Raw genomic sequence first — 25,509 nt, forward strand, 5'->3', positions numbered from 1 at the left:
ATGAAGTGGGCTGTGCACAGCAGCATTCCATCATCAAATGGAAGTGGTATATACGTGATCAGGCTTGAGATGGTCCTGAAGGGACAAGTAAGTTCCATAAGGAAGTAGCTCAAATGCCCATGGTCTCCACTCCTGCCACCCTGCCTTCTCTTCTCCAGCCTGCACTGATGGCCTCATGGGGAGTTCCCTATGATCAGCTGACAGAGGAAGAGAAGACCAGGGCCTGGTTCACAGATGGTTCTGCACGATATGCAGGCACCACCTGAAAGTGGACAGCCACAGCACCACAGCCCCTTTCTAGGACATCCCTGAAGGACAGCGGTGAAGGTAAATCTTCGCAGTGGGCAGAACTTCGAGCAGTGCACTTGGTTTTGCACTTTGCATGGAAGTAGAAATGGCCAGATGTGCGATTATATAATGATTCATGGGCTGTAGCCAATGGTTTGGCTGGATGGTCAGGGACTTCGAAGAAGCATGATTGGAAAATTGGTGACAAAGAAATTTGGGGAAGAGGTATGTGGATGGACCTCTCTGAGTGGCCAAAAACTGTGAAGACATTTGTATCCCACGTGAGTGCTCACCAACAGGTGACCTCAGCAGAGGAGGAGTTTAATAATTGAGTGGATAGGATGACCCGTTCTGAGGACACCACTCAACCTCTTTTCCCAGCCACCCATCGTCGCCCAATAAGCCCATGAACAAAGCGGCCATGGTGGCAGGGATGGAGGTTACACATGGTCTCAGCAACATGGACTTCCACTCACCTAGGCTGACCTGGCTACAGCCACTGCTAAGTGCCCAATTTGCCAGCAGCAGAGACCAACACTGAGCCTTTGATACGGCACCATTCCTCAGGGTGATCGGCTAGCTACCTGGTGGCAGGTTGATTATATTGGACCTCTTCCATCATGGAAAGGGCAGAGGTTTGTCCTCACTGGAATAGACACTTACTCCAGATATGGGTTTACCTAACCTCCATGTAATGCTTCTGCCAAGACTACCATCTGTGCACTCACGGAATACCTTAAACACCATCATGGTATTACACACAGCATTGCCTCTGACCAAGGCACTCACTTTATGGCAAAGAAGTGTTGCAGTAGGCTCACGTTCATGGAATTCACTGGTCTTATCATGTTCCCCATCATCCTAAAGCAGCCGGATGGATAGAATGGTGGAATGGCCTTTTGAAGTCACAATTACAATGTCAACTATGTGACAATACTTTGCAGGGCTGGGGCAAGGTTCTCCAGAAGGCCATGTATGCTCTGAATCAGCATCCAATATATGGTACTGTTTCTCCTACTGTTTCTCCCATAGCCATGATTCACGGGTCCAGGAATCAAGGGGTGGAAGTGCAAGTGGCACCACTCACCGTCACCCCTAGTGATCCACTAGCAAAATTCTTGCTTCCTGTTCCTGCAACATTAATTCTGCTGGCCTAGAGGTCTTAGTTCCAGAGGGAGGAACGCTACCACCAGAAAACACAACAACGACTCCATTAAACTGGAAGTTAAGATTGCCACCTGGACACTTCAGGCTCTTCCTACCTTTAAGTCAACAAGCTAAGAATGGAATTACAGTGTTGGCTGGGATGATTGACCCGGACTATCAAGATGAAATCAGTCTGCTACTCCACAACGGAGGTAAAGAAGAATATGCATGGAATACAGGAGATCCATCAGAGCATCTTAGTATTACCATGCTCTATGATTAAGGTCAATGGGAAACTACAACATCCCAATCCAGGCAGGACTACAGATGGCCCAGACCCCTCAGGAATGAAGGTTTGGGTCACTCCACCAGGAAAAAAAACATGACCTGCTGAGGTGCTTGCTGAAGGCAAAGGGAATACAGAATGGGTAACGGAAGGTAGTCATTAATACCAGCTGCAGCTACATGATCAGCTGCAGAAACAAGGACTGTAATTGTCATGAGTGTCTCCTCCTTCTTTTGTTAAAATCATGTTTGTGTATGTATACATTTGTACTAAGAAAATATATTTTATCATGTGACATAAGATTTATTGACTTCATATCAGCATTTAAGTACTGTTAACTTTATGTAATAGTATTTGAGTCGGGGATTGGTGTGTTTCTGGGTGTACAAAGGATAGTTGTATTATGTTAGGCGTAATAATAATTACCTCATTATTGTCTTTATTTGAAGATTATGTATGATCTCAGGAGATGTGCATAGGTTCAAGTTCAAGCTGACAAGGGGTGGACTTGTGATGGTTAATACTGAGTTAATATCCAAGATCAATACAAAGTATTGATCCTGGGTGTATCTGCGAGGGTGTTGCCAAAAGAGATTAACATTTGAGTCAGTGGGCTGGGGTAGGTAGATCCACCCTTAGCTGGTGGGCACAATCTAATCAGCTGCCAATGAATATAAAGCAGGCAGAAAAATGTGAAAAGGAGAGACTGCCAGCCTATATCTTTCCCCCATGCTGGATGCTTCCTTCCTGTCCTTGAACATTGGACTTCAAGCTCTTCCGTTTTGGGACTTGGACTGGCTCTCCTTGCTCCTCAGCTTGTAGGCAGCCTATTGTGGGACCTTGTGATCATGTAAGTTAATACTTTAAATAAACTCCCCTTTATATATATATATATATCCTATTAGTTCTGTCCCTCTAGAGAACCCTGACTAATACAACATCTGACAGAGAATTTAAAATAACTGTGATTAATATGCTAAAGGCTCTAAGGGAAAGGTGAAAAACATAAGATTAGATAGGTAATAGCAGAAAAATGAAAACTGAGTCAAAAAGAAAAGCTAGAGATGGGCTGGGCACAGTGGCCCGTGACTATAATCCTAGCACTTTGGGGAGGCTGAGGTGGGAGGATCACTTGGGCTCAGGAGTTTGAGACCAGCCTGGGCAACACAGTGAGACCCTTTCTCTTTGAAAAAAAAAAAAAAAATGTTTTGTTTTTTTTTTTTAAGAAAAGCTAGAAATGAAAAACAGTAACAGATGTAAAGAATGCCTTCAGTGGCTCATCAAACAACTCGACAAAGCAATGGAAAGAATGAGTGAACTTAATAATTTGTCAGTAAAAATGTTTTAGTCAATGGAAACTGAAAACAGAGAAAAATGATAGGGGCAAAAAGAACAGAGCAACCAAGAGTTGTTAGACAACCTTGAACAATCTAACACATGTATAATTGAAACCCCTGAAGAAGGGAGCATGAGAAGAAATACTTGAAGAAATAACAACCAAGGGCCGGGCGTGCTGGCTCACGCCTATAATCCCAGAACTTTGGGAGGCCGAGATGGGTGGGTCACCTGAGGTCGGAAGTTTGAGACCAGCCTGACCAACATGGAGAAACCCCGTCTCTACTAAAAATACAAAATTAGCCAGGCATGGTGGCACATGCCTGTAATCCCAGTTACTAAGGAGGCTGAGGCAGGAGATCATGGCTTGAACCCAGTGGGCAGAGGTTGCGGTGAGCTGAGATCACGCCATTGCACTCCAGCCTGGGCAACAAGAGTGAAACTCCATCTCAAAAAAAAAAAAAAAGAAATAACAACCAAGAATTTTCCAAAATTTATGGCATACACAAATCTATAAATCAAAGAAACTCAGAGAAAAAAAAAAAAACAAGAAAAAAAAACCAGATCTAGGTATATCACATTCGGCCTGCTACAAACAAAGAGAAAAGCTTGAAAGCAACCAGAGGAAAAAATACATTACATGTTGAGGAACAAAAATAAGAATTACAACGGAGTCCTGGCTGGCATGGTTTCTAACAAGATAGCAGAGTGATTTAAAGTGTTAAAAGAAAAAAACTGTCAAGGCAGAATTCAATATCCTGCAAATATATCTTTTAAAATTGAAGAAATAAACATTTTATCAAACAAAAACCAGCACTAAAGAAAATGATAAAAGAAGTTTTTAAGGCAGAGAAGATAAGATACCAGACAGAAACATGGATTTGCACAAAGAGCGCTGAAACAGAATATCTTGAAGGAAAAACACATTTCATTAAAAGTTTTTCAATTTCTATGAAAGAAAACTTTAATGCAAAATTAGTAGCATATATGTTTGGACAATATGTAAAATGTATGACAATTTCACAAAGGAGGTAGAAAGATTTGAAAATACACTGTTGTAAGAGCCTTAGATTACACATGAAGTGTACAATTATTTATTCATTTATTATTTATAATTTATTATTTGAAGGTAAACTCTATTTATTGTAAAACCTGGAACAACCACTAAAAAAACTCTTGAAAGATGTATAAATAAATAAGTCAAATGTGAAGATAAAAATGGAATCACAATAAATATCTAATAAATCCAAGAGAAGGTAGAAAAAAGAAATAAAGAAACAAAGAACAGATGGAATAAACAAAATAGCTAGCAAGGTGACAGATATCAATCTAAATAAAATTACAAAACTGCGACCAAACATGACAGCAAAAGAAACTATGAGACTAAATTGTTTTTAGTTTGTTTTTCTTTGAGATGGAGTCTTGCTCTGTCACCCAGGCTGGAGTGCAGTGGCGTGATCTTGGCTCACTGCTGCAACCTCCACCTACTGGGTTCAACCGATTCTCCCACCTCAGCCTCCTGAATAGCTGGGACTACAGGCATGTGCCACCATGCCTGGCTAATTTTTTTGTATTTTTAGTAGAGATGGGGTTTCACCGTGTTAGCCAGGCTGGTCTCAAACTCCTGACCTCAGGTGATCCACCTGCCTTGGCCTCCAAAAATGTTGGGATTACATGCGTGAGCTACTGCACCCAGCCAGTTTTTATAGCTTTATTGAGATATAGTTCATGTATTATAAAATTGACCTCCCTCAAGTGTACATATATTCAGTGGTTTTTAGCCTATGGAGAGTTGAACAATCATTTATCAGACTGTATTTTAAAAAGTACCCATCTATATGTTGTTTATCAGAGATATAAACACATAAATTGAAATTAAGATGGGAAAAAATACAGTACAATCTATCGTAAGAAATCTAAATCGAGGCAGGGCACGGCCGCTCATGCCTGTAATCCCAGCACTTTGGGAGGCCAAGGTGGGTGGATCACAAGGTCAGGAGTTCGAGACTAGCCTGGCCAACATGGTGAAACCCCGTCTCTACTAAAAATACAGAAATTAGCCGGGCGTGGTAGTGGGTGCCTGTAATCCCAGCTACTCGGGAGGCTGAGGCAGGAGAATAGCTTGAACCCGGGAGGCAGAGGTTGCACTGAGCCGAGATCTGGCCACTGCACTCCAGCCTGGGCGACAAAGCAAGACTCCGTCTAAAAAATAAAAATTAAAAAAAAAAATCTAAATCTAAAATATTAAAAACCTGAATCCAGCAATGGGAATGTGTTGTATCTCTGTCTATGTGATCTACAGCACAAACATGTTTTTAGTATTTTGATAACTATATCTCAATAGAAGAGGCTTGCTTTGCAATCCTTTGTATTTGGTTTTACGCATTAAAAAATATTATTTTAAGGAGGGGTCCACAGGTTCCAGACTGCCAACAGTGTTGATGGCAGACACAAACACAAAAACGATAAGAACCTTTGTACTTAAGAAACTCTTTAAGATATACACGAGGAAACATAAGCAAGATGTTCAGAGTAGCACCGTTTGCAAGAGCAAAAAGACAGTGGATCAATAAATTGAGGTACAGTCACTGACAGACTTTTCTAAAAGTCCTTAAAATGACAGAACTGGAGTTACATGTATAAACATGGACAAATTTCTTAATCTAAATACCTGGGTGTTTGATATAATAATCTTTAGATTACTACACACCATCACCATTACACTACACTGTTTTTTTTTTTTTTTTTTTCATTTATCAATGTGAAAATTTATGGATCACCACCAGTCCAAATACTGGCATTTAGGAACCAGTGCCTATTACCATCCTGCTTCCAGCAAAATCCATCCAAAATCACACTTATTAGTCAGCGATGGTATTAGGCACAATACAAATTCCTTAGGAAATCTTTCTCCAAACCACCTAGTTGAAATTAATTTTCCCCTCCTAGTCTCCATAGCAATTCCTATCTAACTCTCTTACCAAATGTCTGAATTATATTAAATATAGTCTATGCATACCTGATTTCTCAAGTGTAAGTCCTTTAATGGCTGACAGTGCTTTGTGTTTCACAAGTTCTCAAAATCATGTCTACTGGATTTGATTTGGTCACCTCTACCCACTGTGAAATAAATTCTCAACAATGGCTTAAAAGCTGTGTTTTCATCTTTAGTATCTATACTAAAATAAAATCTGATTACAAAAATAAAACTTCCCATTGTAAAACTTAAGATTTCTACTATTCATAATCTCAATAGTACCTCTTCCTATTTTAATTATACCGAATAAAATAACGTGTAGAAAGTATTTTATATAGAATAATACAAGAAAAGTATAAGAAAATAACTTTGAACAATGTCAAACAAGATATATTTATTCTGAAGAAATTACATGTTCATGTTACCATGTTTGAGATTATGATCATTTTGCACACTGGAATACAGAATGATGTATGAGTTAAGTATGCCCCCTACTGACTGAATAAATACTTTAAAAGCCAAAAAACAATATTCACAGAGTATAAGAATATGGTCCGAACAAATGTACCACATGAAAACTAAATGTGCCTTTACCATGCAAATGGGTTTCATAAAAAGACCTTTGCAGATCTTAAGTATATTTAAGATAGAATTTATTGGAGAAAAGAGAGACCTGAGAAGAAAGAAGGGCAATTTTGAATTCACTGCCCAGGGTCACCACATTAAACAACTTTAGGAAGCATCACTCACATTATAATATACATCTGTGGTTCCCAACTGGGGCAATTTTGCCCCCCAGGGGACATTCAGCAATGTGTGCAGAAACATTTTTGGTCATCGCAACCTGAGGTAAGAGAGACGTTACTGGCATATAGTGGGTAGAGGCCAGGGATGCACAGACCAGCTCCGTAAAACAAAGTATCTTCTAGCCAAAAATGTTAAAAGTGTTGAGGTTGAGAAATTTTGCTCTGCATGGTGTTCCTTCTCAAGTCATGCAACAGGGCAATGCTATGAGTTTTACCCAATAAAGTCAAATAAAATTTGACTTCCTTGAACTTTGTTGAATGGGTCAAAGAAGGATTAAATCTCTGAAATCCAATATAATAATTTTTTGCCATCTTCATTTGGGCTAGAAAACTGCGGTCTATACAGTTTCATATTTTCACCTTTTATCTCTGTTCTATGGATGATACAATCTGTGCACAAACCCTTGATCAGCTAATGATACTTTATTAAAGATACTGGGCTTTCTCATCATACCTGTGTTTCCATTTCCATCATCCTTTGTTTTATTTCTCTTATTTCTGCCTGTGTTTCAGCTTCTTTAAGTCGAATGGTCATCAGTTCATCTTGTAACTCATTCATAGCATTTTTCTTAGGTGGCTCCTTCCATCTCCCAGTAGTACGAGCTAAGTGGCGCTAAAGCATAAAAAATTATATTGCAACAAATACTCTCAGTATCAAAATAAGAGCTAATATTACTGAGCGCTTATTTCAGGCCTGTGCTATATAAAACACTTTCCACACATTATTTTATTTAATTCCTAGAAAATCCTATTAATCAGACACTATTATCATCTGAATAAAAGGGTTTCATAAAAAGACCTTGCAGATCTTAAGTATATTTAAGATAGAATTTACTGGCCAGGCGCAGTGGCTCTCACACCTGTAATCCCAGCACTTTGGGAGGCCGAGGTGGGCAGATCACCTGAGGTCAGCAGTTTGAGATCAGCCTGGCCAACATGATGAAACCCTGTCTCTAGTCTCTACTTTAAAAAAAAAAAAAAAAAGTATTTATTGGAGAAGAGACCTGAGAAGAAAGACAGGCAATTTTAGAATTCACTGCCTAGGGTCACCGTATTAAACAACTTTAGGAAGCATCATTCACATTATTGTCATTATTGGTTCCCAACTGGGGCAATTTTGCTCCCCCCAGGGGACATTTGGCGATGTGTGTGGAGACATTTTTGGCTTTTCACAGGTAAGAAAATGAACATTGTGATTAAATAACTTTAGGAGGATCACACACAGGCAGCACAGATCTGGGATATAAACTCAAATATAGTTCAAATTTTTTTCTCTATATACTGTGGATTAATTCTTGAAAAGATTACAATTTTCACTATAATTTTTTAAATGAGAGATTTTTCGTATTATCTTCAATGAAATCCCAATACATTATTTTAAAAAATGGGGCCATTCAGGAAGGAATGTTAGAAGTTAAGGACAGTGTTTCTCAAAATAGCTGTGACAAAAGACAAGTTTTGTCTTTTTTGTTTTAAAATTTCAAGTTTATTGCAATCTGATACTTTGTCAAAACATGTTTTAAAAAAAGGCATGACAATGTCAAGGCCTAATTTCGGTCCTTGTATAGAACATGTATTTTGTTCCTTGTCAACATTTCCCTCATATATGAATAAATTTGTGGTCATATAACAGATAAATGTCATTTATTTGGTGAGGTAACTAAGTTACTAATTTATACATTAAATTTATAATGTTGTCACCCTTCTGGTGTTTCACACTAACCAAAAATGGACTTAATATCAAAGTTTAAGACAAAATATGTATTACATAGAACACTTTTACAGTTTTTCAGAAAAAGTTACACAAGGCACAATGGTACAATGACAAAAATATGATCTGATGTCTACTGTATCTTTTATTTTATTATAAGAATTAAAGAGGGAGAAACAGCTTAAATGCACTTTCAGTTTATAAATACTCTCTATTTTGACATTAAACAGGGTCTCTCTCACTTTAAACTCATCTCCTACTGCAGGTCATCAGGTACTTCAAACTCTTACAAATTGGATATTTGGGTTTTACTCTCTTTTAAAAAAGCACACAAAATATATTAATATACCTGCCAGTGTTCCTCTAAATCCTTGACTTGCTGTCTAAGTTCTTTCAAACCCATAATGGCTTCTGCTTCTCTAAGTTTCACAGCAATGAGTTCTTCCTGAAGCCTTGCGATATTATTCTCATCAGGAAGGGAGTTATTCCTCTAAAGAAGAAGAAAATTTAATTTGGGATTTTTAAATTTAAGGAATAAAATACAGCACACATAACAGCTATTTTGTTCCATACTTAAATGTATTTAATTTTATACAGCTATCCTGAAATATAATTCACAAACTATGAAACTCACCCTTTTAAAATACACAAGAGCCAGTGGTTTTCAGAGTATTTACAGGGTTGTTTAAACATCACCATAATCTAATTTCAGAATATTTTTATCATACAAAAAAGAAAACCTATACTAATCACCAGTCATTCTACATGCCCCAGCCCCTGGCAACCACCTATCTACTTTTTGTTTCCATGAATTTGCCTACCTGGACATTTCTTGTAAGTGGAATCATATGTATTTATAGCTTTTTGTGACAACCTTACTTCACTTAGAACAATGTTTTCAAGGTTCAATCTTTTTTTTATGCCAAATGATATTCCACGGTATAGATGTACCACATTTAATCTATTTATTCATCAGTTAACAGAAATTTGGGTTGTTTCCACTTTTTGACTATTATAATGTTGCTATGAACATTGGTGCAAAAGTTTTTGTGTAGACTTAGGCTTTCAATGTTCTTAAGATATACTTAGGAGTAGAACTGCTGGCTCAGATGGTAATTATTCTATGTTTAACTTTTAAGAAACTGCCAAACTTTTCCAAAGCAGCTGTACTGCTTTTCATTTCCACTAGCAATGTATGAGGGGAACTGTACTTAATTTTGAGAACACAGAAATCTAACTCTGATTTGTTAAAAAAAAAAATACTAATCAGAGTTATGGAGCAACAGGATTAAAAATTTTTTCAAAATGGCAATAAATTTACTAACTTCTGATCAGGACTCCAGATAAAACATGAACATAATTTACTTTTTAAATATTTATAGAAAATAGTAGTCCAAAATCTGTTTTTGTTGTATTTCCTCAGCATGTTATTTTTGAGAGAGGCATCAAATCTGTGTATTAGTCACTATTTACATCAACAGTCAAGAAATTAATACAAATTAAACAATTTACCAATTGATTCAAATGAAACAACTGAAATTAACTTGATTCATGGATACAAGATTTATTTATTTATATTTTTCCGTAAGTTATTGGGGTACAGGTGGTATTTGGTTACATAAGTAAGTTCTTTAGTGGTGATTTGTGAGATTTTGGTGCACCCATCACCCAAGCAGTATACACTGCACCTTATTTGTAGTCTTTTATCCCTCACTCCCTTCCCACTCTTCCCCATAAGTCCCCAAAGTCCACTGAATTATTCTCATGCCTTTGCGTCCTCAGCTTAGCTCCCACATGTCAGTGAGAACATACGATGTTTGGTTTTCCATTCCTGAGTTACTTCACTTAGAATAATAGTCTCCAATCTCATCCAGGACACTGCAAATGCTGTTAATTCATTCCTTTTTATGGCTGAGTAGTATTCCATCTCATTCATATATACATATATGTATGAATATGATATATATTCATACATATGTATGAATATATATCATATTCATACATATGTATGAATATATATATTCATATATATGAATGAATATATATATTCACATATATATACACACACACCACAGTTTCTTTATCCACTTGTTGATTGATGGGCATTTGAGTTGGTTCCACGATTTCGCAATTGTGAGTTGTGCTGCTATAAACATGGGAGTGCAAGTATCTTTTTCAAATAATGACTTTTTTTCCCTCTGGGTAGATAGATACCCAGTAGTGGGATTGCTGGATCAAATGGTACTTCTGCTTTTAGTTCTTTAAGGAATCTCCACACTGTTTTCCATAGTGGCAGTACCAGTTTACATTCCCACTAGCAGTGCAGAAGTGTTCCCTGTTCATTGCATCCACGCCAACATCTACTGTTTTTTGATTTTCTGATTATGGCTAATCTCATGGAAGTAAGGTGGTATTACATTGTGGTTTTTATTTGCATTTCCCTGATCATTAGTGATGTTCAGTATTTTTTCTCTTCTTTTTTTTTGAAACGGAATCTTGCTCAGTCGCCCAGGCTGGAGCGCAGTGGCACAATCTCGGCTCACTGCAACCTCTGCCTCCCAGGTTCAAGCAATTCTCTGCCTCAGCCTCCTGAGTAGCTGGGATTACAAGCGCCGGCCACCACGCCTGGCTAATTTTTTGTATTTTTAGTAGAGACGAGGTTTCATTATCTTGGCCAGGCTGGTCTTGAACTCCTGACCTTGTGATCCACCAACATCAGCTTCCCAAAAGGCTGGGATTACAGGCATGAGCCACCGCACCCAGCCGATGTTTAGTACATTTTCATATGTTTGTTGGCCATTTGTATATCTTCTTTTGAGAATTGTCTATTCATGTCCTTAGCCCACTTTTTGATGAGATTGTTTTCTTCTTACTGATTTGAGTTCGTTGTAGATTTTGGATATTAGTCCTTTGTCACATGTATAGATTGTGAAGATTTTCTCTCACTCTGTGGGTTGTCTGTTCACTCTGCTGACTGTTCCCTTCTCCGTGCAAAAGCTCCTTAGTTTAATTACGTCCCAGCTATTTATCTTTGTTCTAATTGCATTTGCTTTTGGGTTCTTGGTCATGAAATCCTTGCCTAAGCAAACGTCTAGAAGGGTTTTTCCAATGTTATCTTCTAGAATTTTTATAGTTTCAGGTCTTACGTTTAAGTCCTTAATCCATCTCTTATGTTGATTTTTGTATAACATGAAAGAAAAGGATCCAGTTTCATTGTCCTACATGTGGCTAGCCAATTATCCTAGCACACAGATACAAGATTTAGATCAATTTCCCACCATATTAAAAGATAAAAAGGATACAGGGTAGCTCAGTATCAAACTTCTCTGGAGAGTTACCAAGAGATCCAAAATGAGGCCATAGGGAAAGCTCCCTAGGTAAAATGGTAAACTGAGGTAACATTGAGATTTCAAGGCCTGATTCTATGAAATTTTCTATCTCTAAATATTTCACAGTACACATGCAAATTTTTGCTCACAGGGATGAGGAAACGAAGTTATTCTCACCAATTACACTTTCTTATGATGGACTTTAAATATTTTCTCAATTGAAAACCAAAAATTTACTGCATATGCATTTAAAAGACTGCTGGAAGCAGAAAAAAAGAGGATGCTGCAGGAAGAAATTACCATAGGAAGCATGCTACCTTTCAAATTCCTTTCTACTTTATAATGTGAAAAACAACACAGCCACTTACGAAATCCATTTTTGAATGGAACCCAAATACACTTCTATCAAATATTCAAAATCTTTCTAACTGTAAGACACAGATTCTGCTCTAAATCATGTAACCCAGAATACACCTAAGTTAAAGACCAAATATTCTGTTAGCCATTTCTTTCAGCATTCTTGCTGGCTTTTTTTCTCAACAAATTGAGATAACACATTTTCCAGAAATATAAAAATAGCAAGGAGCTTTCTAGCAAAATTATTCCATTACTGATTCTAGTTACACTTGTTCTGTTTCATTAAGAAAATAGTTAAAAACACCTGAGACTGTTATGTCCATTATCTATCAGGTTTTTGGATTCAGTAGCTAGCTATCACCTAAGAGTAAACAGGAACAAACGACAAAGAGCCCAGGCCACCAATAAATTTACAGATCAGGAAACAAGAGATTCAGAGTTTGTAATCTAGAACTTTTAAATCTGAAAGTTATAAGAAACCTGAAGTTCTTCTATTCCCATTACTTAACTAATCTTTGATGTTCTTTAATATGCTTGAAAAGAACTTAGCTTCTGTAAGTACACTCAGGCTAAAAGGAACTTCCTACATATCCTGAGGTAACTTGTTCTAGATTGGACAGTTCTAACAACTACACTCAGATGAAATTTTCTTCTTTTTTTTTTATTATACTTTTATTAAGTTTTAGGGTACATGTACACAACGTGCAGGTTTGTTACACATATATACGTGTGCCATGTTAGTGTGCTGCACCCATTAACTCGTCATTTAACATTAGGTATATCTCCTAATGCTATCCCTCTCCCCTCCCCCCACCCCACAACAGGCCCTGGTGTGTGATGTTCCCCTTCCTGGGTCCGTGTGTTCCCATTGTTCAATTCCCACCTACGAGTGAGAAGATGCGGTGTTTGGTTTTTTGTCCTTGAGATAGTTTGCTGAGAATGATCATTTCCAGCTTCATCCATCTCCCTACAAAGGACATGAACTCATCTTTTTTATGGCTGCATAGTATTCCATGGGGTACATGTGCCATATTTTCTTAACCCAGTCTGTCACTGTTGGACATTTGCATTGGTTCAAAGTCTTTGCTATTGTGAATAGTGCCACAATAAGCATATGTGTGCATGTGTCTTTATAGCAGCATGATTTATAATCCTTTGGGTATATACCCAGTAATGGGATGGCTGGGTCAAATGGTATTTCTAGTTCTAGATCCCTGAGGAATCGCCACACTGTCTTCCACAATGGCTGAACTAGTTTACAGTCCCACCAACAGTGTAAAAGTGTTCCTAATTTCTCCACATCCTCTCCAGCACCTGTTGTTTCCTGACTTTTTAATGATCACCATTCTAACTGGTGTGAGATGGTATCTCATTGTGGTTTTGATTTGCATTTCTCTGATGGCCAGTGATGATGAGCATCTTTTCATGTGTCTTTTGGCTACATAAATGTCTTCTTTTGAGAAGTGTCTGTTCAGATCCTTCGGCCACTTGTTGATGGGGTTGTTTTTTTTCTTGTAAATTTGAGTTCATTGTAGATTCTGGATATTAGCCGTTTGTCAGATGACTAGATTGCAAAAATTTTCTCCCATTCTGTAGGCTGCCTGTTCACTCTGACGGTAGTTTCTTTTGCTGTGCAGAAGCTCTTCAGTTTAATTAGATCCCATTTGTCAATTTTGGCTTTTGTTGCCATTACTTTTGGTGTTTTAGACATGAAGTCCTTGCCCATGCCTATGTCCTGAATGGTAATGCCAGTTTCTTATAGGGTTTTTATGGTTTTAGGTCTAACGTTTAAGTCTTTAATCCATCTTAAATCAATTTTAGTATAAAGTGTAAGGAAGGGATCCAGTTTCAGCTTTCTACATATGGCTAGCCAGTTTTCCCAGCACCATTTATTAAATAGGGAATCCTTTCCCCATTTCTTGTTTTTGTCAGGTTTGTCAAAGATTAGATGGTTGTAGATACATGGCATTATTTCTGAGGGCTCTGTTCTGTTCCATTGGTCTATGTCTCTGTTTTGGTACCAGTACCATGCTCTTTTGGTTACTGTAGCCTTGTAGTATAGTTTGAAGTCAGGTAGCATGATGCCTCCAGCTTTGTTCTTTTGGCTTAGGATTGAATTGGCAATGTGGCCTCTTTTTTGGTTCCATATGAACTTTAAAGTAGCTTTTTCTAATTCTGTGAAGAAAGTCATTGGTAGCTTGATGGGGATGGCATTGAATCTATAAATTACCTTGGGCAGTATGGCCATTTTCATGATATTGATTCTTCCCACCCATGAGCATGGAATGTTCTTCCATTTGTTTGTATCCTCTTTTATTTCATTGAGCAGTGGTTTGTAGTTCTCCTTGAAGAGGTCCTTCACATCCCTTGTAAGTTGGATTCCTAGGTATTTTATTCTCTTTGAAGCAATTGTGAATGGGAGTTCACTCATGATTTGGCTCTCTGTCTGTTATTGGTGTATAAGAATGCTTGTGATTTTTGCACATTGATTTTGTATCCTGAGACTTTGCTGAAGTTGCTTATCAGCTTAAGGAGATTTTGGGCTGAGACGATGGGGTTTTCTAGATATACAATCATGTCATCTGCAAACAGGGACAATTTGACTTCCTCTTTTCCTAATTGAATACCCTTTATTTCTTTCTCCTGCCTGATTGCCCTGGCCAGAACTTCCAACAATATGTTGAATAGGAGTGTTGAGAGAGGGCATCCCTGTCTTGTGCCAGTTTTCAAAGGGAATGCTTCCAGTTTTTGCCCATTCAGTATGATATTGGCTGTGGGTTTGTCATAAATAGCTCTTATTATTTTGAGACATGTCCCATCAATACCGAATTTATTGAGCGTTTTTAGCATGAAGGGCTGTTGAATTTTGTTGAAGGCCTTTTCTGCATCTATTAAGATAATCATGTGGTTTTTGTCATTGGTTCTGTTTACATGCTGGATTACATTTATTGATTTGCGTATGTTGAACCAGCCTTGCATCCCAGGGATGAAGCACACTTGATCATGGTGGATAAGCTTTTTGATGTGCTGCTGGATTCGGTTTGCCAGTATTTTATTGAGGATTTTTGCATCGATGTTCATCAAGGATATTGGTCTAAAATTCTCTTTTTCTCGTTGTATCTCTGCCAGGCTTTGGTATCAGGATGATGCTGGCCTCATAAAACGAGTAAGGGAGGATTCCCTCTTTTTCTATTGATTGGAACAGTTTCAGAAGGAATGGTACCAGCTCCTCCTTGTACCTCTGGTAGAATTCGGCTGTGAATCAGTCTGGTCCTGGACTCTTTTTGGTTGGTAAGCTATTAATTATTGCCTCAATTTCAGAGCCTGTTATTGGTCTATTCAGAGATTTCACTTCTTCCTGGTTTAGTCTTAGGAGGGTGTATGTGTCCAGGAATTTATCCATTCCTTCCAGATTTTGTAGTTTATTTGCGTAGAGGTGTTTGTAGTATTCTCTGATGGTAGATTGTATTTCTGTGGGATCGGTGGTGATATCCCCTTTATCATTTTTTATTGCATCTATTTGATTCTTCTCTCTTTTCTTCTTTATTAGCCTTGCTAACGGTCTATCAATTTTGTTGATCTTTTCAAAAAACCAGCTCCTGGATTCACTAATTTTTTGAAGGGTTTTTTGTCTCTATTTCCTTCAGTTCTGCTCTGATATTAGTTATTTCTTGCCTTCTGCTAGCTTTTGAATGTGTTTGCTCTTGCTTCTCTAGTTCTTTTAACTGTGATGTTAGGGTGTCAATTTTAGATCTTTCCTGCTTTCTCTTGTGGGGGTTTAGTGCTATAAATTTCCATCTACACACTGCTTTGAATGTGTCTCAGAGATTCTGGTATGCTGTGTCTTTGTTCTTGTTGGTTTCAAAGAACATCTTTATTTCCGCCTTCATTTCGTTATGTACCCAGTAGTCATTCAGCAGCAGGTTGTTCAGTTTCCATGTAGTTGAGCAGTTTTGAGTGAGTTTTTTAATCCTGAGTGGTAGTTTGATTGCAATGTGGTCTGAGAGACAGTTTGTTGTGATTTCTGTTCTTTTACATTTGCTGACGAGTGCTTTACTTCCAACTATGTGGTGAATTTTGGAATAAGTGCAATGTGGTGCTGAGAAGAATGTATATTCTGTTGATTTGGGGTGGAGAGTTCTGTAGATGTCTATTAGGTCTGCTTGGTGCAGAGCTGAGTTCAATTCCTGGATATCCTTGTTAACTTTCTGCCTCATTGATCTAATGTTGACAGTGGGGTGTTAAAGTCTCCCATTATTATTGTGTGGGAGTCTAAGTCTCTTTGTAGGTCTCTAAGGACTTGCTTTATGAATCTGGGTGCTCCTGTATTGGGTGCATATATATTTAGCATAGTTAGCTGTTCTTGTTGAATTCATCCCTTTACCATTATGTAATGGCCTTCTTTGTCTCTTTTGATCTTTGTTGGTTTAAAGTCTGTTTTATCCAAGACTAGGATTGCCACCCTTGCCTTTTTCTGTTTTCCATTTGGTTGGTAGATCTTCCTCCATCCCTTTATTTTGAGCCTATGTGTGTCTCTGCACGTGAGATGGGTTTCCTGAATACAGTACACTGATGGGTCTTGACTCTATCCAATTTGCCAGTCTGTGTCTTTTAGTTGGAGCATTTAGCCCATTTACATTTACGGTTAATATTGTTATGTGTGAATTTGATCCTGTCATTATGATGTTAGCTGATATTGAGCATATTTTGCTCGTTAGTTGATGCAGTTTCTTCCTAGCCTCGATGGTCTTTACAATTTGGCATGTTTTTGCAGTGGCTGGTAACGGTTGTTCCTTTCCATGTTTAGTGCTTCCTTCAGGAGCTCTTTTAGGGAAGGCCTGGTGGTGACAAAATCTCTCAGCATTTGCTTGTCTGTAAAGGATTTTATTTCTCCTTCACTTATGAAGCTTAGTTTGGCTGGATATGAAATTCTGGGTTGAAAATTCTTTTGTTTAAGAATGTTGAATATTGGCCCCCAGTCTCTTCTGGCTTGTAGAGTTTCTGCCCAGCGATCAGCTATTAGTCTGATGGGCTTCCCTTTGTGGGTAACCCGACCTTTCTCTCTGGCTGCCCTTACATTTTTTCCTTCATTTCAACTTTGGTGAATCGGACAATTATGTGTCTTGGAGTTGCTCTTCTTGAGGAGTATCTTTGTGGCGTTCTCTGTATTTCCTGAATTTGAATGTTGGCCTGCCTTGCTATATTGGGGAAGTTTTCCTGGATAATATCCTGAAGAGTATTTTCCAACTTGGTTCCATTCTCCCTGTCACTTTCAGGTACACCAATCAGACGTAGATTTGGTCTTTTCACACTGTCCCACATTTCTTGGAGGCTTTGTTCATTTCTTTTTATTCTTTTTTCTCTAAACTTCTCTTCTTGCTTCATTTCATTCATTTGATCTTCCATCACCAATACCCTTTCTTCCACTTGATCGAATCGGCTACTGAGCCTTGTGCATTCTTCAAGTAGTTCTCATGCTGTGGTTTTCAGCTCCATCAGGTCCTTTAAGGACTTCTCTGCATTGCTTATTCTAGTTAGCCATTCGTCTAATCTTTTTTCAAGGTTTTTAACTTCTTTGCCATGGGTTCGAACTTCCTCCTTTAGCTCGGAATAGTTTGATCGTCTGAAGCCTTCTTCTCTCAACTCCTCAAAGTCATTCTCCATCCAGCTTTGTTCCATTGCTGGTGAGGAGCTGCGTTCCTTAGGAGGAGGAGAGGTGCTCTGATTTTTAGAATTTTCAGTTTTTCTGCTCTGTTTTTTCCCCATCTTTGTGGTTTTATCTACCTTTGGTCTTTGATGATGGTGACGTACAGATGGGGTTTTGGTGTGGATGTCCTTTCTGTTTGTTAGTTTTCCTTCTAACAGTTGGGACCCTCAGCTGCAGGTCTGTTGGAGTTTGCTGGAGGTCCACTCCAGACTCTGTTTGCCTGGGTATCAGCAGCGGAGGCTGCAGAACAGCAGATACTGGCGAATAGCAAATGTTGCTGCCTGATTGTTCCTCTGGAAGTTTTGTCTCAGAGGAGTACCCGGCCGTGTGAGGTGTCAGTCTGCCCCTACTGGGGGGTGCCTCCCAGTTAGGCTACTCGGGGGTCAGGGACCCACTTGAGGAGGCAGTCTGTCCGTTCTCAGATCTCAAGCTGCGTGCTAGGAGAACCACTACTTTCTTCAAAGTTGTCAGACAGGGTCATTTAAGTCTGCAGAGGTTTCTGCTGCCTTTTGTTTGGCTATGCCCTGCCCCCCAGAGGTGGAGTCTACAGGGGCAGGCAGGCCTCCTTGAGCTGTGGTGGGCTCCACCCAGTTGGAGCTTCTGGGCCACGTTGTTTACCTACTCAAGCCTCAGCAATGGTGAGCGCCCCTCCCCCAGCCTCGCTGCCACCTTGCAGTTTGATCTGACTGCTGTGCTAGTAATGAGCGAGGCTCTGTGGGTGTAGGACCCTCCGAGCCAGGCACGGGACATAATCTCCTGGTGTGCTGTTTGCTAAGACCGTCGGAAAAGCGCAGTATTAGGGTGCGAGTGACCTGATTTTCCAGGTGCCATCTGTCACCCCTTTCCTTGGCTAGGAAAGGGAATTCCCTGACCTCTTGTGCTTCCCGGGTGATGCGATGCCTCACCCTGCTTCAGCTCAGGCTCGGCGCACTAGACCCACTGTCCTGCACCCACTGTCCGACAATCCCCAGTGAGATGCACCTGGTACCCCAGTTGGAAATGCAGAAATCATTCGTCTTCTGCGTTGCTCACGCTGGGAGCTGTAGACTGGAGCTGTTCCTATTTGGCTATCTTGGCTCCACCCCCTCAGATGAAATTTTCCCTGAAATGTCTGTGTATTAGTCCTATTCTATCTCTTCCACCTGAAAATATTGCAATATTTGAAGGTAAGAGTTAACTTCTGTCACCTGAGTTTCTCTCTTCTGCAACATTTAGATACTCTTTTTATGAAAATTATTCTGGTCGTTTTCCTCTAAAAGGGCTCTAATCTCCATTTTTATCCTTAAATATGGGGCTGTGATTAGTATGCAGGCAACAAGGAATAACTGGCAATTTTAAAAATCTTTTTTTCCTTTTCCTCTTAGTAACTAATATGTACGGCTTCTAATGTATAAAAACACCTAAGTCAATTAAATTGCTCAGTAAGTACTTAATATCACATATCCCCTCTAATTTGGGAGTGACTGCATTTGTGTAGGTTTCTTACCTTCTCTATATCCAAGACTTTATCCTGCATCTCTTTTAGTGCACACTGAGACTCAGCTTCACTCAGTCGGGCTTGGACCAATTCCTTCTCTAGCTGTAGCACAAAATCTTCGTTGTAGTTGGAACTGCATTTATGCTAAAGGTTACAGACATACACTGAAATTTCATGAAAGTATAAACATGTATACACAATAAAAACAATGCAACTACATAATACAGTTATATTACATTAAGGGCAACTAAATAGGAGAAGTTCCATCTACCCAATATATCCAATGTATCTCCTCCAATTAACTTTACAAATGAGTAAAAAAGCCCACCTTTGATTTCTATAAAGATGACCACATTATTGGGTTTTGGTAACTAGTTATTACACTCATCGAATCTGATTCATATAAGATAAACATCTCCTTTTATCTGTCCATCCATCCAGATACAAAGAATTTTTTCTAACTTTACAGACCAATAAATAGGATAGCAATTAGCCACATGTGGCTACTGAACACTTGAAATGTGGCTAATGCAGATTAAAACAAGTTATATAAGTATAAAATACAAACTGGATTTTGAAGAATTAATATGAAATAAAAAAATAAAATATCTCAATGATTTTTAATTATGTTAAAATAATATTTTGAATATGGTGAAGTAAATAAAAATATTAATTTTACCTTTTTTTGCTCCTTTTAATGTGGGTATTAGAAAATTTTAAATTGCATATGTGACACATTATATTGCTATTTGATAGTACTGCTATATACTACAGAAGACATGTAAACATTACTGAAAAATATATTTTAATCTAATGGAAAAAAAACAGGGTAGCCACAATAACACGAACCATCTAAATTCCAAAATAACAAAATTGTATTTGTCCTTAGAAATGTAGAAATCTTCTTCAAAAGATATGCATGGTTTCCCAGCACTTTGGGAGGCCAAGGCAGGTGGATCACTTGAGGCCAGGAGTTCAAGATCAGCCTGGCCAACACGGTGAAACCCTGTCTCTACTAAAAATACAAAAATTAGCTGGGCATGGTGGCACACGCCTGTAATCCCCGCTACTAGGGAGAGTGAGGCAGGAGAATGGCTTGAGCCCGGGAGGTGGAGGTTGCAGTGAGCCGAGATTGTGCCACTGTACTCCAGCCCAGGTGACAGAACAAGGCTCTTGTCTCAAGAAAAAAAAAAAAAGATATACACAGAAATAATTGCTGGAAGTAGAGAAGACGCAGATGCTGCACGAAGAAATTAACCACGGAAGCACACAACCTTCCCATTTGCTTTCCTACTCTATAAAACATGAATATTGATGCAAACACTTAAGTCATCATTTTTAAGCCAGTGCCCATACAAAAGCTTCTGTACAAAAGCAATATGTAATTCATTATAAAATACTTTCTAAAATAAATTGTCTATCACTTCACATTTAATTCATGTAGTAAAGAAAATGTGGCAACTCAGAATTTCAAAATAAAGTCATAAAAAACAATCTTCTACTGAACTAGCATGAATAAAGCACGGTTATTTTTACTCTTTAATATGTTAGGAACAAAACAGATGTCAAATTAAAACTATTAAAAATAACCAGATGCTTAATACATGGTACTCTCCTGCCCCAGTTACCAAAAAAAGACGTACAAATGAGGACTTTAATTGAATGCATTATACATTATTTTTTCTAGTAATTTTGATACTATTGAAACAATATTTCAATACGAGAAGTGCATCTGCAACAGACACATCATCTTAGCAAATACTTACCTTTTATCAATTAGGAAAAAGCCATTCTTTTGGAATGACCACATCCAAACTAGATGTGCCATAATTTATTTAATTAGATCATAGTTATTTCATGGGTACTGGTAGAATTTTTTTGCCCTCAACTTAAAGCCCTGGCAACTGTAGTACAGGTTTGTTTGCAAAGACTTTATATTAGAAGATCCCCAAGAAAACATCAAACTCAAAGGCCCATATGAGAATGGAATTCTTGATTGGTATAAACCAACTAATCCAATCAAGTACAGAAAGCCACAGTAATGTTGGGCACAAATCTTTATTAATAAAATTTATGGAGAGCTGAAATGCTCTGATAACAAGTCGTTCTGGATAATATATATCTTATGCTTTTTATACTCTAAAACATATTAGTCTTCTGGATTAAAATAATTCTAAATGTATTACGTAAATTTTTTTGCCACTGACAGAGTTTACAGAATATAATTCTCAGGTCATCATGATGGTGGCCAATTAACATACTGCAAATTACACAATGTCTAAGGAAAAGATGCTGCTGTGAACTATAAATTACCTGAAGCTAACCACTGTAGTTTCAATTTATTCTATTTTCCACAGGGGGAAAACAGTTTTATAAACATGTTTTAATGTTTGACAGAAATGACAATTATGATAGCAGCTAACATCTACTCACCACTTACTATGTGCCAGACACATGTTAAGCACTTTATATTCTCCTTTAATCTTCACCACAATTACTATCTTACTAATAAGGAAACTAATAGGGTACACCAAGGTCAAACAGCAGTTGATAGTGCTATTAATTGACAGTTTGTATTACAGAGCCCATGTTCCTCACCTTTAAGCCACATAGGTGTTGAAGAGTTTAATATATTGTTTTAATATATACTGTTCCAAAAATTAATTATATAATATTAAAAAATCCAAACTTCTAAAAAAATCTAAGCATATAGATCTCACATAATGTTCTTGTATTAAGAAATTCCTAGAAGAGTGCATTTCATATTCAAGTGAGTAACGGACAGATACACAATTTGTTTTGCCAAATGACAACTGCCACTATTATGATGGCTGGCAGTCTCAGCAAGGGGGGCCATTTATTTAAAAGCGTGCAAATGACAGATGACTTCTCTATACTTACATCAAGTTAATTTATGTAAATGAATCTCATAATGTTTCTGTGATACCAGCAATCCCATTCCAATGAAACTGACAGAAATTCTTTTTAGTAAGCAGAGTCTGCTTTTCAATCCTATGTGCTTTTCTGGTGTTGCAAAAATTACAAAGGTAAAGGTAAGTTAGAAAGTCCTCAGTAATCCTTTTTGCTTGTGTCTTGAGCTTAAAAAAAAAATCTTCAATATTTGAAGGATATAGGAGTAATACAGTAAAAAGTAAATATTTGTATTGGGGGAAGTTTCTCATATTATTAAGTGAAAAAAAATTGAAATTAGAAAAAGGGTTGTCCACACAAATGTATCCAATATTGCTTGAATTTAAGTACACATTAAGCTTTTAACTAAGTTTAAGATATGACATTTCTATGCTCTTTTCAGGAACCCAAACATTTCATGGAACCCTGTTCTCGTCTCTTTTGTAACACTTATCACAACTCTAAATAATAAATTGTGCATGCTGCACAAAGTAATTATAGATTCAATGCTATTCCCATCAAACTACCATTGACAATCTTCACAGAATTAGAAAAAAACTACTTTAAATTTCATATGGAACCAAAGAAGAGCCTGTATAGCCAAGACAATCCTAAGCAAAAAGAACAAAGCTGGAGGCATCACGCTACCTGACTTCAAACTATACTACAAGGCTACAGTAACCAAACAGCATGGTACTGGTACCAAACAGACATATAAACCAATGGAACAAAACATAGACCTCAGAAATAACACCACACTTCTACAACCATCTGATCTTCAACAAACCTGACAAAAGCAATGGGGAAAGGATCTCCTATTCAATAAACGGTGCTTGGAAAACTGGCTAGCCATATGCAGCAAACTGAAAATGGATCCCTTCCTCACACCTTATACAAAAATTACTCAAGATGGATTAAAGACTTAAATGTAAAACCCAAAACCATAAAAACCCTAGAAGAAAACCTAGGCAATACCATTCAGGACATAGGCATGGGCAAAGACTTCATGTCTAAAACACCAAAAGCAACCGCAACAAAAGTCAAAACTGACAAATGGGATCTAAGTAAAGAGCTTCTGCACAGCAAATGAAACTACCATCAGAGTGAACAGTCAACCTACAGAATGGGAGAACATTTTTGCAATCTACCCATCTGACAAAGGTCTAATATTCAGAATCTACAAGGAACCTAAACAAATTTACAAGAAAAAAACAACCCCATCAAAAAGTGGGCAAAGGATATGAATAGACACTTCTCAAAAGATGACATTTACACGGCCAAAAAACATATGAAAAAAAGCTCAACATCACTGATCATTAGAGAAATGCAAATCAAACTCACAATGAGATACCATCTCATGCCAATCAGAATGGCAATTATTAAAAAGCCAAGAAACAACAGATGCTGGTGAGGCTGTGGACAGATAGGAATGCTTTTATAATGTTCACGGTAATGTAAATTAGTTCAACCAACATGGTTCTAGAACCAGAAATGCCATTTGACCCAGCAATCCCATTACCAGGCATATACCCAAAAGAATATAAATCATTCTACTATAAAGACACATGCATACATGTGTTTACTGCAGCACTGTTTACAATAGCAAAGACTTGGAACCAACCCAAATGCCCATCAATGATAGACTGGATTAAGAAAATGTGGTACATAAACACGATGGAATACTATGCAGCCATAAAAAGGAATGAGATCATGTCTTTTGCAGGGACATGGAAGCCATCATCCTCAGCAAACTGACACAGGAACAGAAAACCAAACACTGCATGTTCTCACTCTTAAGTGGGAGCTGAGCAATGAGAACACATGGACACGGGAGAGAACAACACACACCAGGGCCTGTTGGGGGTTCAGGGGGAAGAAGAGGGAACTTAGAGGATGAGTCAATATGTGTGGCAAGCCACCATGGCACACATATACCTATGTAACAAACCTGCACATTCTGTACATGTATCTCAGAACTTACAAGTAAAATTTAAAAAAAAATTGTGTGATTAATTTTTAAAATGTTTATCTCTATATATACTATATAAGCAAATGCCAGAGACAGTTTGACCGATTTACCATTGTAAATCAATAACTGCCTGGTTAACAGAACCAAACAGTGCTTTTCATAGGTAGGTGAGCAAAATATTATCTGCTGATCAATCAGTTAACTCTTGGTTTAACAACAAAATCCCTGTATTATATAATTTACATTAAACCTAGGAAGTGGAAGTTGAATGCTGCAAAAAAAAATCTATAAAACTGATGGTTAATCTATTTTTAATTGAAATGCCTACCTAGCAATCTTGAACCACTTTCCCAAAACAAAATGATACAATGTTTCCATTTGTTCCAAAAACAAAATTTGTAACAATGTGGGAAGATGGCACATTTGGACCGCCATATCCAAAAGCATCTGAAAAAAGTTGTACAAGGCAAGTACTCTGGAATAGGTTTCTACACCACAAAATCACAGCAGAAAAAAATAAAAAGTTGTATCTTCCTCTCCCACAGCATATGACTCCAAAAAGATGTTTGTAACCCTCCCTACCACATGCTGTAAACAGGATTTAAAAAAACCCAAGCAATACAGTTGTACTATTTAAATATTTGCTACACTAAAATTGTTGAAAAATAGGCTGGGTGCGGTGGTGTGCGGTGGCTCACGCCTGTAATCCCAGCACTTTAGGAGGCTGATGCGGGTGGATCACGACGTCAGGAGATCAAGACCATCCTGGCTAACACAGTGAAACCCCGTCTCTACTAAAAATGCAAAAAATTAGCCAGGCGTGGTGGCACGTACCTGTAGTCCCAGTTACTCAGGAGGCTGAGGCAGGAGAGTCGCTTGAACCCAAAAGGTGGAGGTTGCCATGAGCCAAGATTGTGCCACTGCACTCCAGCCTGGGCAACAGAGCGAGACTCCGTCTCAAAAAAAAAATTGTTGAAAAATATGTAATTTTTATATGATTTGTGCTCAACATCCAAAAATTACATCCTTTAAGAAGACATTTACCTCTGGTTATTTGCATAACTGTAAGATTTTGTTGTTATTGTTGTTAATGCTGAAGAAAATGTTAAGAAAACAATTTCCATTAAAGTAAACCCTCATTTATTATTTAAAAGGAAAATATAATCACATACGAATGTAAAACATTTTATCTTCAGACTAAGGTCAAAATT

General features: G+C 38.0%; 1 protein-coding gene across 4 annotated transcripts in view; it reads right to left on the bottom strand.

Moving 5' to 3' along the window:
- EVI5 (ecotropic viral integration site 5) overlaps positions 1-25,509 on the bottom strand; it is a 294,360-nt gene that overhangs the window by 109,901 nt on the left and 158,950 nt on the right. For all 4 annotated transcript variants that reach the window (XM_063625474.1, XM_063625476.1, XM_063625477.1 and 1 more), the window contains 3 exons: positions 19,429-19,563; positions 8,899-9,039; positions 7,293-7,451 (listed from right to left, as the gene is read on the bottom strand). In XM_063625474.1, coding sequence (XP_063481544.1) covers positions 7,293-7,451; positions 8,899-9,039; positions 19,429-19,563 — 435 coding nt within the window. The remainder of the gene's footprint in view (positions 1-7,292; positions 7,452-8,898; positions 9,040-19,428; positions 19,564-25,509) is intronic.

This window comes from Symphalangus syndactylus, chromosome 12, assembly GCF_028878055.3.
Source record: "Symphalangus syndactylus isolate Jambi chromosome 12, NHGRI_mSymSyn1-v2.1_pri, whole genome shotgun sequence".
Lineage (NCBI taxonomy): Eukaryota > Metazoa > Chordata > Mammalia > Primates > Hylobatidae > Symphalangus > Symphalangus syndactylus.